Source organism: Calonectris borealis, chromosome 10, assembly GCF_964195595.1.
Source record: "Calonectris borealis chromosome 10, bCalBor7.hap1.2, whole genome shotgun sequence".
In the NCBI taxonomy this organism is placed as follows: Eukaryota; Metazoa; Chordata; class Aves; order Procellariiformes; family Procellariidae; genus Calonectris; species Calonectris borealis.
This window is the reverse complement of record NC_134321.1, coordinates 16,857,275-16,870,270: the sequence shown is the minus strand read 5'-3', so window position 1 is coordinate 16,870,270 and position 12,996 is coordinate 16,857,275. Positions and strand designations below refer to the sequence as shown.

At 57.3% G+C, this 12,996-nt stretch overlaps 1 protein-coding gene across 1 annotated transcript in view; it reads right to left on the bottom strand.

Annotated features, from left to right (window-relative positions):
- The window catches only part of TEX264 (testis expressed 264, ER-phagy receptor), a 43,313-nt gene that overhangs the window by 23,527 nt on the left and 6,790 nt on the right, over positions 1-12,996 (bottom strand). Inside the window, exon 4 of the mRNA XM_075159084.1 lies at positions 10,513-10,734. Coding sequence (XP_075015185.1) covers positions 10,513-10,734 — 222 coding nt within the window. The remainder of the gene's footprint in view (positions 1-10,512; positions 10,735-12,996) is intronic.

Below are 12,996 nucleotides of genomic sequence, written 5' to 3'. Positions count from 1 at the left end.
AGGCAACAGCGTCAACAGAGGAAAAGCACACGCTGAGCCCGTGAAAGCCTCCCCAAGACGTGAGCAGCTCCGCAGACCACCGCACCTGCGGTCACGGGGACTGGCAGCTCAGGACCCCTCCAGCCCGCTGCCTCCGCGCGAGGCCACCGGCACCCAGCAGCATCAACTCGAACAGCATCCAAAGGGCAGCGGCTGCTGCAGGCAGGCAGAGACAACAGAGTTATATGTGTGTATATATATATCCCTGTTGAAAGGAGAGACCCTGAGGGACTTTCAGTGTGACCCTCTGCTTCAGAGCAAACAGCTGGGCTCGGCCGCCTCACCGGTGCTCCAGCCACCGATGCAGCCCCAAGGCCAGCGCCTCGCCTACAGCACGTAAGCTCTCGGCACGGGAAGGAGCAAGAACCGATTTTGTTCTTTCATCCCTGTGATCTGATCACCACCCAACCTCGCGACTCATCCATCCATATCTTGACTCAGTGCAGAAGAGAAATGTTTTCGTTCTCCTGCCCTCCCCGAAGCAGGGCCTTTCCTACCATTTTATACCTAACTAGAATTGAAAAAGTGCAAGTTAGTCATAGCACAATGGTCCCTTTTCCGGAGGTAAAAATGCCACTGCTTTCAAATTATCTCCCTGCTCCACAGGTTTCAAAGTGGGAGCTTCACAGGCAGGGAAACTGGGCCAACAGCGTTTGCTGGAAAAGAGCAGTATTTCTAAGAAGCTGTTTCGCATTTGATCAGGTTCCTTTTGCTGTTTCTCAAGCCTGGCAGAGCTGGCAAGGTCTGGCTTGGAGGGCTACAGGGAAGAACCAGCCCAGAAAAAACTCATTAGGACCCTGCTAAAATAATTGCAGAGAGGCAGATCAATCTCATCCTCGAATTAATTGACTAGCTGGCAAGGAGGGAAGACCCCAAGGTTTGGGACAGTGTCGCTGCTTGAGAGGGCTGGACCCCTCTCCAACGCCTGACAAAGAAAATCTTTTGAGCCGACTGCATCCTCTGGGATTCTCTATAAATACATCTGGGGAGAGCACACATACAGATTGAGTCGATAAAGAGATCTGACAGAAAAGCACTGTAGTATTTTACTCTCCCTCCTTGCCCAAGGCAAACCATTCCGGTGCTTTCTCTCCTTCGGACAGCCCTACGAAATATCCCCGGCTTCCTCTGTGATCATTAATCCTTGCTGCAAAAGCGAGGAGGGAGCAAATCTTTCTGTCTGAGCGGATTCATCTCTCTGACAATTTTGCAAGGCTGGGTAAGTCCTTACGAGGCTGCGAGCCCCAGCTTTCCAAAGTGGCGGCTGGGAGAGCGAGGTGGCTTCTCGCTCCCTCCCGGGATGAAAACACCCCCCGGCAGGACCACCGGCTGACAGGCAGCACTGGGCCAGGATTTTGGCCATCGGGGCCATCAGGGATGCCTGCATGGTTTGGCAGGCATGGGAAGGCAGGCGCTTGAAGTTTGCACTCCTTCCAGGAGCCGCCTTTGGAAATGCTCCTGGAAAAGGAGCTGGGATGGTAATAGGATTAAAATGCTGGATGTCACAGGAAAGCACCCACGGTGGCACAGACCCAGGGCTGAGCCGCCAGCTGAAACAACCTCCCCAGGGATGCGGCGGAGTCCCCATCGCCAGAGTCTTTCAAGATGCAATCGGGTGCTAGATAACCTCATCCGCTAGATAACCTCATCCAGGCTCTCTTTCCCATGAAAGGTTGGACCAGATCATCTTTCCAGATCCCTTCCAACCTGGGCTGTTCCCATTCTGTGATCAGTTAGAACTGGGGAGGCCACGGTGGCCGGGAGCCTGCGTCCCACGCCAGCCGCTTCCCCGGGACCAGGACTCCTCTGCCTGCTGCTGGGGCAGACGCTTGCACAGAGTCAACAAGAAGTGGGGGAAAAACCAGGTGATTTCACACATGAGACAAGCTGCAGAGGCAGGGAAGGAGCCTTTGTAACTACCGAAGCTCAAAGCTGGCCAGAAAACTTCTTTTCTGCTCAAAGCAGCGATGCTGCCAGAGCTGCGGTTTTACACCTGCCCCCGTGCAACTGAACAGCAGAGCTGAAACAGAAGTCGTGCGCTTGCAAGAGAAAAGGCGCTTGCAAGCACATGGCGGCAGAGCAGCAGGTATGGCACCGGCACGCGCCGGGCAGCCAGCACACACGCCGGCCGGCGCACACTGGCGTGCCTGGCACAAGTCGGCCATGGCGGCTCCGTCAGGGCAGCGCCCAGCACCGAACATGAAGCACAGCCAGCACTAAGTCACCGCTCGCCCGCCCGCCCGCAAGGACCAGGGAAAAGCTGACAGCAGATGAGTAGTGGCCTGGGGCTGCCAAATTCCTCTGGAGAAGTGGGAAAGCGGGGATGCCTGCTGCGAGTGGCAGGAGACGTGACGCAGAGCCCCGGATCCCCATATGTTCCATTAGCGGCGCAGGAGGAGCGCGCTTCCCTGCGGACCCAGGTTAAACGGACCTGCTCCGCTGCCCGAGCCGACCCCGAGCCCGGTCCGAAGGTGCCTGGGGCATTGAACGACATGGCCCACCAAAAACCCCTTCCACCCCGCTCGGCTCCCAGCCCGACCTCGCGGGCGTCCTGCCCTCCCCTGCACAGCACTGAAGGCGAGGTCACTCGCGCTCGCAGGACTGAAACTTCCTCAGAGAGTTTTGTCGCTAAAAATATTTAATAAATAAAAGTCACCGCGAAGACGCCAACTGATGTGATGTGACGTGCAGCTGGGGGTTGCCAACCAGCAGCGAGCGGCGGTCTCGCTGGAGAGAGCCAGCTGAAAACCAGCTGTCAGTGCAGGTCAGCAGGAGACGAATGTGCCCATGAAGGCGCCAGGCCTGTGCAGAGACACCTCAGGGTCCCTCTCCGGTTCCTGCAGTTGCACGTCTCCTTCCAGAGAGGCTCGGGCTGGAGCATCGCGGTGCCCACCCCTCGCCTGCTCCTCCTGAAGATCAAGAGCTTCACTGGCTCCTGGCAGAGAGCGCACGCCAGCCGAGGGTGCCCGCCAACACTGCCGGCCAAGCTACTCCAGCGCTCATCCTCAACATCAACCAGGCTGGCGGGGAAGCAGGGATGGGTAGGGAGAAACTTGTAGCTTGCTGGGACACCCGTCCTTAAACTGTCTTCCCCTAAAATAAGATAAGGCCAAAATCTCATCTATTTACATCACCTTTTTTACTGGCAGCAGAAACAGGGCGCGTAAGGCCTGGGTGAGAGGAAGGAGCGTGATGGACTCAACGCGCACCACCACACGCCCCAATGGCGACCAGAAACACCCGCCCAAAGCCATCTCTGACATTGCCCTCTTCTGCTCTCCCTTCTTCTTTTCCTGGCCACGAGCAGCGGTGGAAGACCTCAGCAGCACGTGGCAGGCTGGACGTGCCATCCCCCGTGCCTCGGTTTCCCTGCCTGCAGGGAGATGCTGCAAGCACCAGGCTGCGCTCCACCGCGCTTTGGGGGAGCAGGCTGCAAACACCCAACACATCCCCAAGCCCAACGGGGCTCCGAAGGAGAAGAGAGACTCAATCTCCATGCAGCACTCACAGATACAAGTGGCAGGTGACAAAGACAACACCGCTGAGGGCTTCCTTGGTCATAGGACAAACCAAGCCAGAACAGATTCGAGCTGGGTTTTGTTTCTAAGAGGGAAAATAAGTAGGATGGGTCTTGTTTCTTCCCCCTCATTTCCAAGCCCTGCTGCGGGCTGGCTATCACCAGTGGGGCAAAACCAGGGAGGTGGCTTGTCATCAATCCCCCTCTCTGAGTCAGACCATAACGCTGAGGTCAAAAAAATGACAAAAGCAAAAAAACATCTGGAAAGGAAGAAACTCTCACCCTCCACCAGGAATCTGTCTGCACCGTCCACCCCGAGTGCCCACACCTGCCTGGGGTTTCCCATCATCAGCCACCTCCCTGTCCCAACCAAGTACCACCCACTGGAGATGTTACCGGTCTGTGGCTACACCCACACTGGAGATATCTGAGGGACAACCGCTGGGGACAGCCCCAACCTGCCGCTGCGGCAGGTACACAACCGGTGGGCACCGGGTGCTAGTGAGGTCCATCTGCAGTGCGCAAGCCACGCGTGACCTGACCTACAGCCCAGCTTGGGACCCGTGCAGACACATGTGAGGGATCCCAAAACGCTTCCCCCAGAGTCTGTATCCTTATTCCAAGCCCCTGCCAGCCCAGGCAGCCTGTCACACTGTCAGCTCCGGTCTCATCTCTGCCATCAGTATGAGTTAGACACGTCAAATCCTCTATGACTCTTAAGGGCTTTTTTTTCCCCGTTTTTATCTGATGCGTGAGGATCACTTAACAGCAGCGTCAGATAACCTCCTGGCTTCCTGGGAACTCTACAGACATGTATTCAAGTGCACGTGGGCTTAAACTGAAGGTCATCCCACCTAGCCAGGCAGCCGAGGCACCACCTCTCTCCCCAGCACCCCAAACCTCTCTCAAGGCATCCACAAACCGATCCCCACGGTCACCTTGCGGCATGGGAAAAGGGAAGGAGGAGGATGGAGAGGTCCATCTCCCAGAAAGCCACAGGCACATTCTGCAGGATGATTCACTGATGCAAGGAGGGAGGTGGTCATCTGGATGAGTCCTTCCAGGCCCACCCCATGAGAAATTGCGGGCAGCAAAGTGCCAGGTTGGCAGTGATAAGTTCTGGATAAAGGTATCCTGCTCCTCGTCCTCCCTGGGGAGATGGACCACAAAGTGGTCTTGGCTCAGGAAGGGCTCCACCTCGGGCAGTGGTCTTCAGCCCAGGGTCCCCAGAGCTCGCAGGAGACCAAAGGAGTTCACGGGGACCAGCAAAGCTATGGCTGAGGAACAGCACCAGCAGAGAGGGCTGGGCATCTATAGTACTTCCTAGACCCCCGGAGGAAAAACTCGGGCAGGAGCTGATCGGCTGGAGCTGCCGCTGCGGTCGGGTCTCCCGCACACGCAGACGGCAGCCTGGACCGCTCACAGACAACAAGCTGGTATTTAAAAAGGTTTAATTCACAGGGCCCGAAATAAACAAAGTAAATCAGCCAGGAGAAAGAGTTTAAGCAGAAAAACATCCCAATAATTGAGCTCTCTGCAAATGTTTTACCAGCTGCCAACCCCCGGCCCCAGCCCCCTGATACAGCCAAGCAAAAAAATCGCTCCATGGTTTCACCTTTAAAACACAAACCGTCTGGGATGGGAACCCAGCTCCACAGAGCTCCATTTATAACAACTGGGAGAAAGGCAACGTCAACAGATCTGAGCAAAGCCGGCAGCCGCGGCAGCGCGCTCAGGGGAGCGGGAGGGGAAAGACGAGGTGCTGCCATGCTCACAAGGGCGCTGGGCACCGAGGCTTAGCTGCCGTAAAGGACCACGTGGAGGTTCCCAGTCCCCTACAGACAGAAAGCCCTTCACGTCAAGCTGCCGTTCGGGTCACTGGGTAGGGGAGGAGGGTCTGAAGGATGGCACAGATCCTGGACACGTCAGCCGGGGGAAACCTCGGTGGTGCCACCGAGAAGGGAGAAGCATTCAGCGAGTATTTCTGCAATGGATTTAGGACAAAGGCAGGCAACACGGGCAGAGGATGCGGGTGAAATGTTTGCTCTTTCATGGGAAGATATAACACACAGCTCACAGGTCCAGATAACATAGATTTAAAATATGCTGAAGTCCCAGCTGACAAGCTGACTGCATGTGAAAGGATGATCTCTGGCCAGCTGGAGATGCTAGAAAGTCTCACGAGAGACAGCAGCCTGTACCTGCCAATATTCAAATGGGTAAATAGCTGACTCGGGCAAGCACAGGCTGGTCACTGAGCCAAGCCAAAATAAACGGATGGCTGCAACTGGACCAGATCATCAGGAAGCAAAGGAGACTGGCATAATTAATGCCAACCAACACACATTTACAGCTGTCAGATCCTGTTGGCAAACATGACTTATTTTCACGGGGATTGCAGGCGTGACTAATAAAGGAACCAGTACCCATGCCATTCATTCGAACTCAGAGAAGATGTAGGACTTGGTACCATTTCCCATTTTTAATCAAGAAACTATAACTCCATCAAAGGAGAGTCACTGTTAGCTGACTCAGAACAAACCCATGACCGGGAGTCCATGGCAGGGGACAAGATCTCCACCAGAGATCTGTGCACCACAGCGATGAGACCATTGCTGAAATAAAGCATCCATTTGTGCTACTAACAAGTCAGAGAGCTTTATAAGCTGAAAACAGGTCCAAAAAATGGTCCAAAAAAGGACCCAGGAATTAAGATTGGAAAATACGGAAAATATTGGAAAATATGCCAGTGGAAGAGTTTACAAGCTCTGTATATTTAACTTACGAAAGACAGAGGCAAGAGGTGACTGCATCCTAAACTGCCATAGCCAACAAGGGGAGCAAAGCTCGCTCCAAGCTAGCGGCAAAAGGAATAATGCTTTTCCCTGGCTGTAAACGGGAGCAAGCCATGTCTTTCTAGCACCTTATAGAGCGCCCTGCCTCAGCTCCCTGTAGGCTCCCATGGGAGGCAGCCCATACCAGGCAGAAGCCAACCTGATAGCCTCCCAAATCCTTCCTGGCATCACGGAGCACGTGGCGGCTGCTGCTGCTGGAGATGTGCCCTGGAAAGCAGTGATTCACAAGCCCACGGAGGTGGGGAACATCCTAGCCCAGGGGAAGGGAAAGAGCTGTTTTTTTTCTGAAAGCTGGAGGATGCCTTTTCAAGACCAGCTGAAGAGATTAAACCCCAGTTTTCCAAGCTAGGCAGAGCCAGAGTTTGGAGCCAGCCAGCTCATGCTCTGGTTCAGAGCAGGGTGCAAGGCAGCCAGGATGACGCTGGCATCACTCTCCTCCTTCATCCCTCCACTTGCACATCCTCCTCAGATGGAGAGAGCACAAAACTGACCCAAAACCCCACGGAAAGAGACCAGGTTGTGCCAGTCACTTCTAGGGTGACACCTCCCAGCTCCACCTCGGATGAATTAGCCACCTCTCCGGCTGCCAGAGGAGCCCGGGGCTTGGGAGATCCAAGCCCACCCGCCCAGCAGTGCCCGCCAGAGGCCAGCACGGATGCAGAGAGATGCAGGCACATGCAGCCCACTGTGGAGAGCTCGTTACACCCAAGCCAGGATAAATGCTCCTTGAAATGGCGGGAGGTTACAGGGCAATAGCCTGCTCCCAGAGCTGTCAGAAAGGGCTTCCACCAGGGAGGAGCTTTGCAGGAGCTGTCTTTTGCACCCAGGAGTCGGGACCGGCAGCTGTGCCGTGGGGCAGGAGCATACACCCCAGGAAAGTGGGGCATACCTGCCTGGCAGCAGGGAGAGGCGTCGGCAGCAGCTATTAGGGAAGAAACGCTTTTGAGGGACACCAAATAACCCCAGCCTATGCCTTAAATAACCCGCACTCGGAGCAACGAGCCAGCAGGCTCTCCCGGGCTTCTCCAAAGGTGATTCTAGCCAGCAAGTCGCTGCTGCTGCCAGCCTGCCATCCCAGGGGAAGGATGTCCTCTTACCTGCCAGGGATGGCTGCAGCCATTTCCCCACAGTTCCCAAAAACCGTGGCTGCACCCAAAGAGTTGCGGAAATGGCAGCTCCTGAGCCCCACGGGAGCCAGGGGGGCGAGGAGGCACGCTGCAAGGGCAGCCTGACCGCAGCGCCTCCTGCTCCGTGCCAGCCCGTCTCCCTTCCATCCCTAGCGAAAGGAGACTCTGCCATCCTATTTATTTTTTTAATTATTGTTATAAATTTTATTTTTAATCTTCCCTGTCCCTCTGAAGCAGCAGCAGACTGGGACACACGAAGCCCAGGCTGCTGAAAGCCGGCACCACTGCACTCACGCTGCTCGGGAAACCTGAGCCACAGGCATCCCCGGTAACTTCACCGCGGCACCAGCGAGTCCAGAGGGATCCACACTCCCCCTCCACATCCACCAGCCTTCGGCCTCGGGGGCCATCGTCCCCAGCAGTTAACCTCAGGGGACGCCGCGGGAAGGGCACTGGAGGGCCACCCGCAGCGGGGCTTCCTCCAGCTCTGCCCCAGACTTCCCCACCGCCTCTTGCAGTCCTGCTCCCTCAGCCAGTCCCCAAACCCTTCGCCCCACACGTCCCCTCCAGTCCCCTTCTCCTCCCATTCCCCTCCCCTATTTTTCAGCATCTCCGAAGCTTTCTCCACCCTCTCTCCCCACCTTCCACCCCTCTCCCTGCCTCCTCCACCTCCCTCTCCATCCCCGCTCTCCCACATCTCCCTCCTATGACTAGGCAGCCATCCCATCCTCCCTCCACTTCAGCTAATTCCCTCTCTCCACGGAGGCCGGCGTTTCATCTCTGCCGCTGAGCCCCTTTTCATGCCTCCTGGCTCTTGCCATCCCACCCCCTTTCTCCCCGCTGCCGCCAGGACGGGAGGGCAGCGGGGGGACCCGCGCGCCCGGCAGGCCTGACCCCCCGCTCTCATTACTAGCGCCCTTCTCAAAGCAGGCGCAGCCTGAAATAAATAAATAAATAAAGCGAATCTCTGTCTCGCTGCTGTCTCGGGTTGCTTAAGGGAGCCGGGCGCCGGGGGTGGGATGAAGGATGCTATTTGGAGAAGCTGTCGCCATGGCAACCCCCATTCCCACCACCGAGCGGGCACAGGTCACCGGTTTCCATGAAAGTTTCCCCCCTCCCTCCCCATCCCTCCGCCCCGGGAAGTGCCAGCGCAGCCCCGAGGGCGCAGGCGGTGCAGCCCGCGGGAGAAGCGGCAGGGATGCGGGAGAAGCGCTGGGGATGCTGCTGGCGCGGCTGCAAACGGCCTCCAAAGTCCCCCACGCCACGTCGGAGGAAGCCAGGGCATCCCCACGGTGCAGCACGTGGGGACCGGCAGCACCCACTCCCCTCCGTCCCACGCCCGCAAGGCAACCCCATCGTCTCCCTGCCTGCATCCCCACGGTCAGTCTAACGCGGGCAGGGGGGCCGCGCTCTGCCGCAGGACTCGGGGATGGACGCAGGCACGCACCCTGACACATGTGCTGTTGGGACTGGGGCAGAGATCAAAACGTGTCCCCTCCCTCCACGTGCGGCCCTGGGTGCCGTGTTTCCGTACGATTTCAGTTATTTATTTTAATTCGAAATCGGCTGCTCCCATTAGACGCTGCCAGGTGCTCCCAGAACAACCCGTGGTTCCCTTTTTAGCTCTACCAACTCCATCTCTCACGTGATGGATGCGCTCGCCGGGACCCTTCCCCAAGTAAGAAGCGTCAGCCCCACGTCGCCGAGCGCTCCCGCAGCCAAACTGATGCTCCCACCCGCGCCAGCCCCCTCCTTGCTCGCCCACGCGTCCGCCGCAGGGCTGGCAGCAGTGCCCAATACCCCCCGCACCAAAACAGCCGGCAGAGCTCCAGGAAGAGACCCAGAGAGGATGGAGCGAGAAGAGGAGAACGGGGAACTGGTTCTGCCCTCCAGCAGCTCTCCAGCACGGGAAGGTCTCACCCACTGCCGGCGTTAACGCATCTCCTGTCGGTACCAGCAGGCAGCTCCCCAAGGCCGGGGTGGACAAGAGGGTCTGCAAAGAGCCCCCGGCTGAAGTTTTGGGGTTGGCACCCGGGCAGCCATCCTGCGGCACAGCGCAGGCTGGAGGGATTCGCACGGTTCCCCCACAGGGCTGGGAGTTTCGCCAGGAAAAGCAAGTTTATAAATAGTGCGTTTCAACACGAACAAACGAAAGCGGCAGAACTCGACAGTCAGATAAGCCAGGGGCTGAGCGCCGGCCCCTCCCCAGCATCCTCCCCCACCAGGACGGTCCCTCCCCTCCATCGCCCAGCTGGCCAGGACCGTCCTCACTCTCTAGAAAGCCTGGATCTGGAGGTATCTGTGTCAGATGTCCTGCTTGGGAACACCCTTGCTGCAGCTGGTCTGGCAGCCAGAGCAAGGCAGCAGAGCCGGCTTCTAAAAGACCAGAAGCAGTGGGGATGGCCACCTGCTCTGCTCGGGGGGCAAGGGCGAACACAGCCCACAGCAGCCGGCTGCCCAGCCAGGGCCAAGGGCCACAAATTTCAATGTATTCCTTGAAACCAAGCCTTCATAAGCCCATGGGCCAGAAAAGTTTCTAACTTCTCCTCCTGTCCCTGCAGAAGACAGCTGCCCCACCGGTAAGGGTGGCACTTGAAACAGAAGTTTCACGGCACGATGCGTTACGCTGAAGGGGCACGTACCTGCCAGATCCTAACAACAAGACAGACACTCAAGGGGAAAACCCGCTTTTACCTCTGCGTTAAGGAGAAGAGCAGCAAGTCGTCAGATGAGAACTTGCTTCTCGTAAACACAAAACAGCAGAAAAGGCACGCCTGCGCCTAGGGAGCGAATGGGAGGACATCCCAGCTGGGGAGCTACCTGCCAGATTGCAAAAGGAGGAGATCTTGATGGTAGTGCCCAAGGGAAGACATCAAGAGATGACACGTCAGAGCAGCCCCATCAGCTGTCAGCAAGAGAAGCCTCTGACAGCCCACCGAACACGTCCGGTGCTCTTCATGCCACACTTGCTTACCTTGATGTAGGTGTCAAGGGCTGGGTGGACACGGTTGACTGCTAGATGGATGGACATCGGCGTAGTGAACGGGAAGGTCGCCATGACCACGTGGCTGGGAGCAGGGAAGGAGAAGATCTTGAAGCCATACTTCTGGAACCGCTTGATGTGCTCTTCTGACGGCTTTGCATCTCCCTCGCTCAGGATTCGGCCTATGGCGAAGCGGCACTTCTCCGGAGACACCTGATCAAGGGGGACAGACAGACAGCGTCAGAAGAAGAGAGAGGCTTAAGACTGGCCAAAACCTCAACTTGCTGAGCACGAAGGGGGGAGACCACCATGAACCAGGGTAAATGCAATAGCCCAGCATGATCGGGCACACCAATCCAGGTGCCTGCTCCCAAGCAGGACAGATCCAGGCCCAAACTGTCCATGCTCCTCCCAGCCTAAGCTCACAGCCCAGTGGGGAAGGTACTGCTCCCCTCCAGAGAGGGCAGAGGGACTCGCAGAAGAACTAAACCCCACCGGGCTGGTCACCCACACCCGCCCCGGGTGACAGCCACTGCAGAAAGTGATGCAGTAAGTCCTGATTCCTCCATCAGAGACCCAACTGTTGAGACGTACTCACCACCGTCCCCATCTGCAGGACATCCCTGTAACTCCAGGGGGGGCAACTAAAAAGAGATGTGACCACAACCTGCCCAGCTTGCCTCCATCCCACCCCCAAGGAGGTCGCCCTGCAGGGGCACCTGCCCCCAGCAGCTGCCTGGACACGCGACCCACCAGCACGGGCCACCGGCACTAAGCCAGAGAGAAATCCAGAGGCTGCTGGGTCTCTCCTATGCAGGCACGCTTAGTCCGGTGCAGTTGTAGGGGTGGGGAAACTGAGGCACGTAAGACTTGCATGCAGTCACCAAGCTGTTTGCAGCAACATGAAGAGAAACACATCCCCTTCCATCCTGGACCCCAACAACATGCAAAACATAAAACATGCTCTCTTTCCAGATTTGGGGATGCCTCCCGTTAAGACAGGAGGCTGTAGGGCTCCCAGCAAGGGGGGTGCTCGAGGCTCTGCTCCCGGCACATTGATTGCCCACGGGACTCCGGCCATCTCCACACCAAAGCTGACCCAGGCCGTGGCTTTCATTTCTGGTTTTTAACAAAATCCCACCACTCAAGTTCATGTTTACCCACGGCTCTAGGCAGGAACATGGCAGGGGGCAGGAGAGCCCAGCAACTCCCCCCCGCTACCACCTAAGGGCACAATGTGCCTTTACTGCCCATCGGAGCCCAGCCCCCTCTAACTCCAGCCTTTGTCCCCAGCAGAGCTGCTGTCCTTTCCGCCCTCAAAGAGATGCTCGAAGAAGGAGCCAGCAGGCAGAGACAAGGCTTCTTCCCCCAGGGCACACTGGCCTAAAAAAGGAGCCCAGGAAGAATAGGGGGTACAGGGGGCACCATCTGAGTGTTCGGGCTTCCCCGCCACCTGCTCGCAAGGCTGCTGGATAACGAGACGATGTGGCAGCCAGCAACCAGGAGTGGCAGATGCACGAGTCTGGCCACCTTCTGCCAACCTCTTCTGGCAAGGGCTGGAGAACCAGAGTCTCCAAACTCGCGCCACACAAGGCGGCAAAACTCACCAGGACCTGCCAGGATGCCCGACAGCGGCAGCAAGACAGATGGACACCCTGCAGGCATTGGCATCACAAAGCTCTCGCAGGGACGATGGGAGACAGAGAGAGGGTGCTTGCAAGGCCAGCGTGTTACCACTTCCCATCCCCATGTGCCCCCCACGGGGATCTCCGCTCTGCGCTCCCCAATCTCATCCCTAACTTTGCCCGTGCTAAAGCTCAGCAATATCTCCTCCCGCAGCATAACTACCCCACCCCGCGCTCCTTGCCCTCCCTTTCCCTTAAACACCCTTTAATGTTTCACAGCAGGGCCATCCCGGAGAGGAAACACACGCAAACGTAAATAGGAAGGAAGAAAACAGACTGTCAGGAGCAGCAGCAGCCACCAGGCTGGGGACCGGCGGGCCTGGCGGCTCGCTCTTGCCCTCCTGCGCTGCAAGAGGGAGCTGCAGGCAGGGCTGGGCCGAGCACCGCTGCTCTGGGGCAGGGCAGGAGAAGCAGATCCACCCCAGAGAGCAAGTGGCAGCAGTAAAAGGCACCCATGGGGAAAGGCCCAGATGAAGCAAGGAGATAAGGGAAATCTAGATAAAATTCCTTTAAACACGCGATCTCCATTTACGTCCTAAGCAAAGGCAGTTCACCCCCAGAGAACTGACGGAAGGAGCCGAGCTGCCGGAGCGGGCAGCACCACTCGGGCCAGGCACGTTTGCTTCCTCCCTTCTCCTTTTAACTTTCTTTTTCATAGCGTGCAGCCCCGCAGGCGCTTTCTCAAGGGCAGCAGCAAGGCAGATTTGCCTCCTCCCCTGCCTGGCAAAGTCCATCTGACGGGAAGGAAGGAAATACTCCAGTTAAAACCAGCCTTTCCCTAACAAATTTG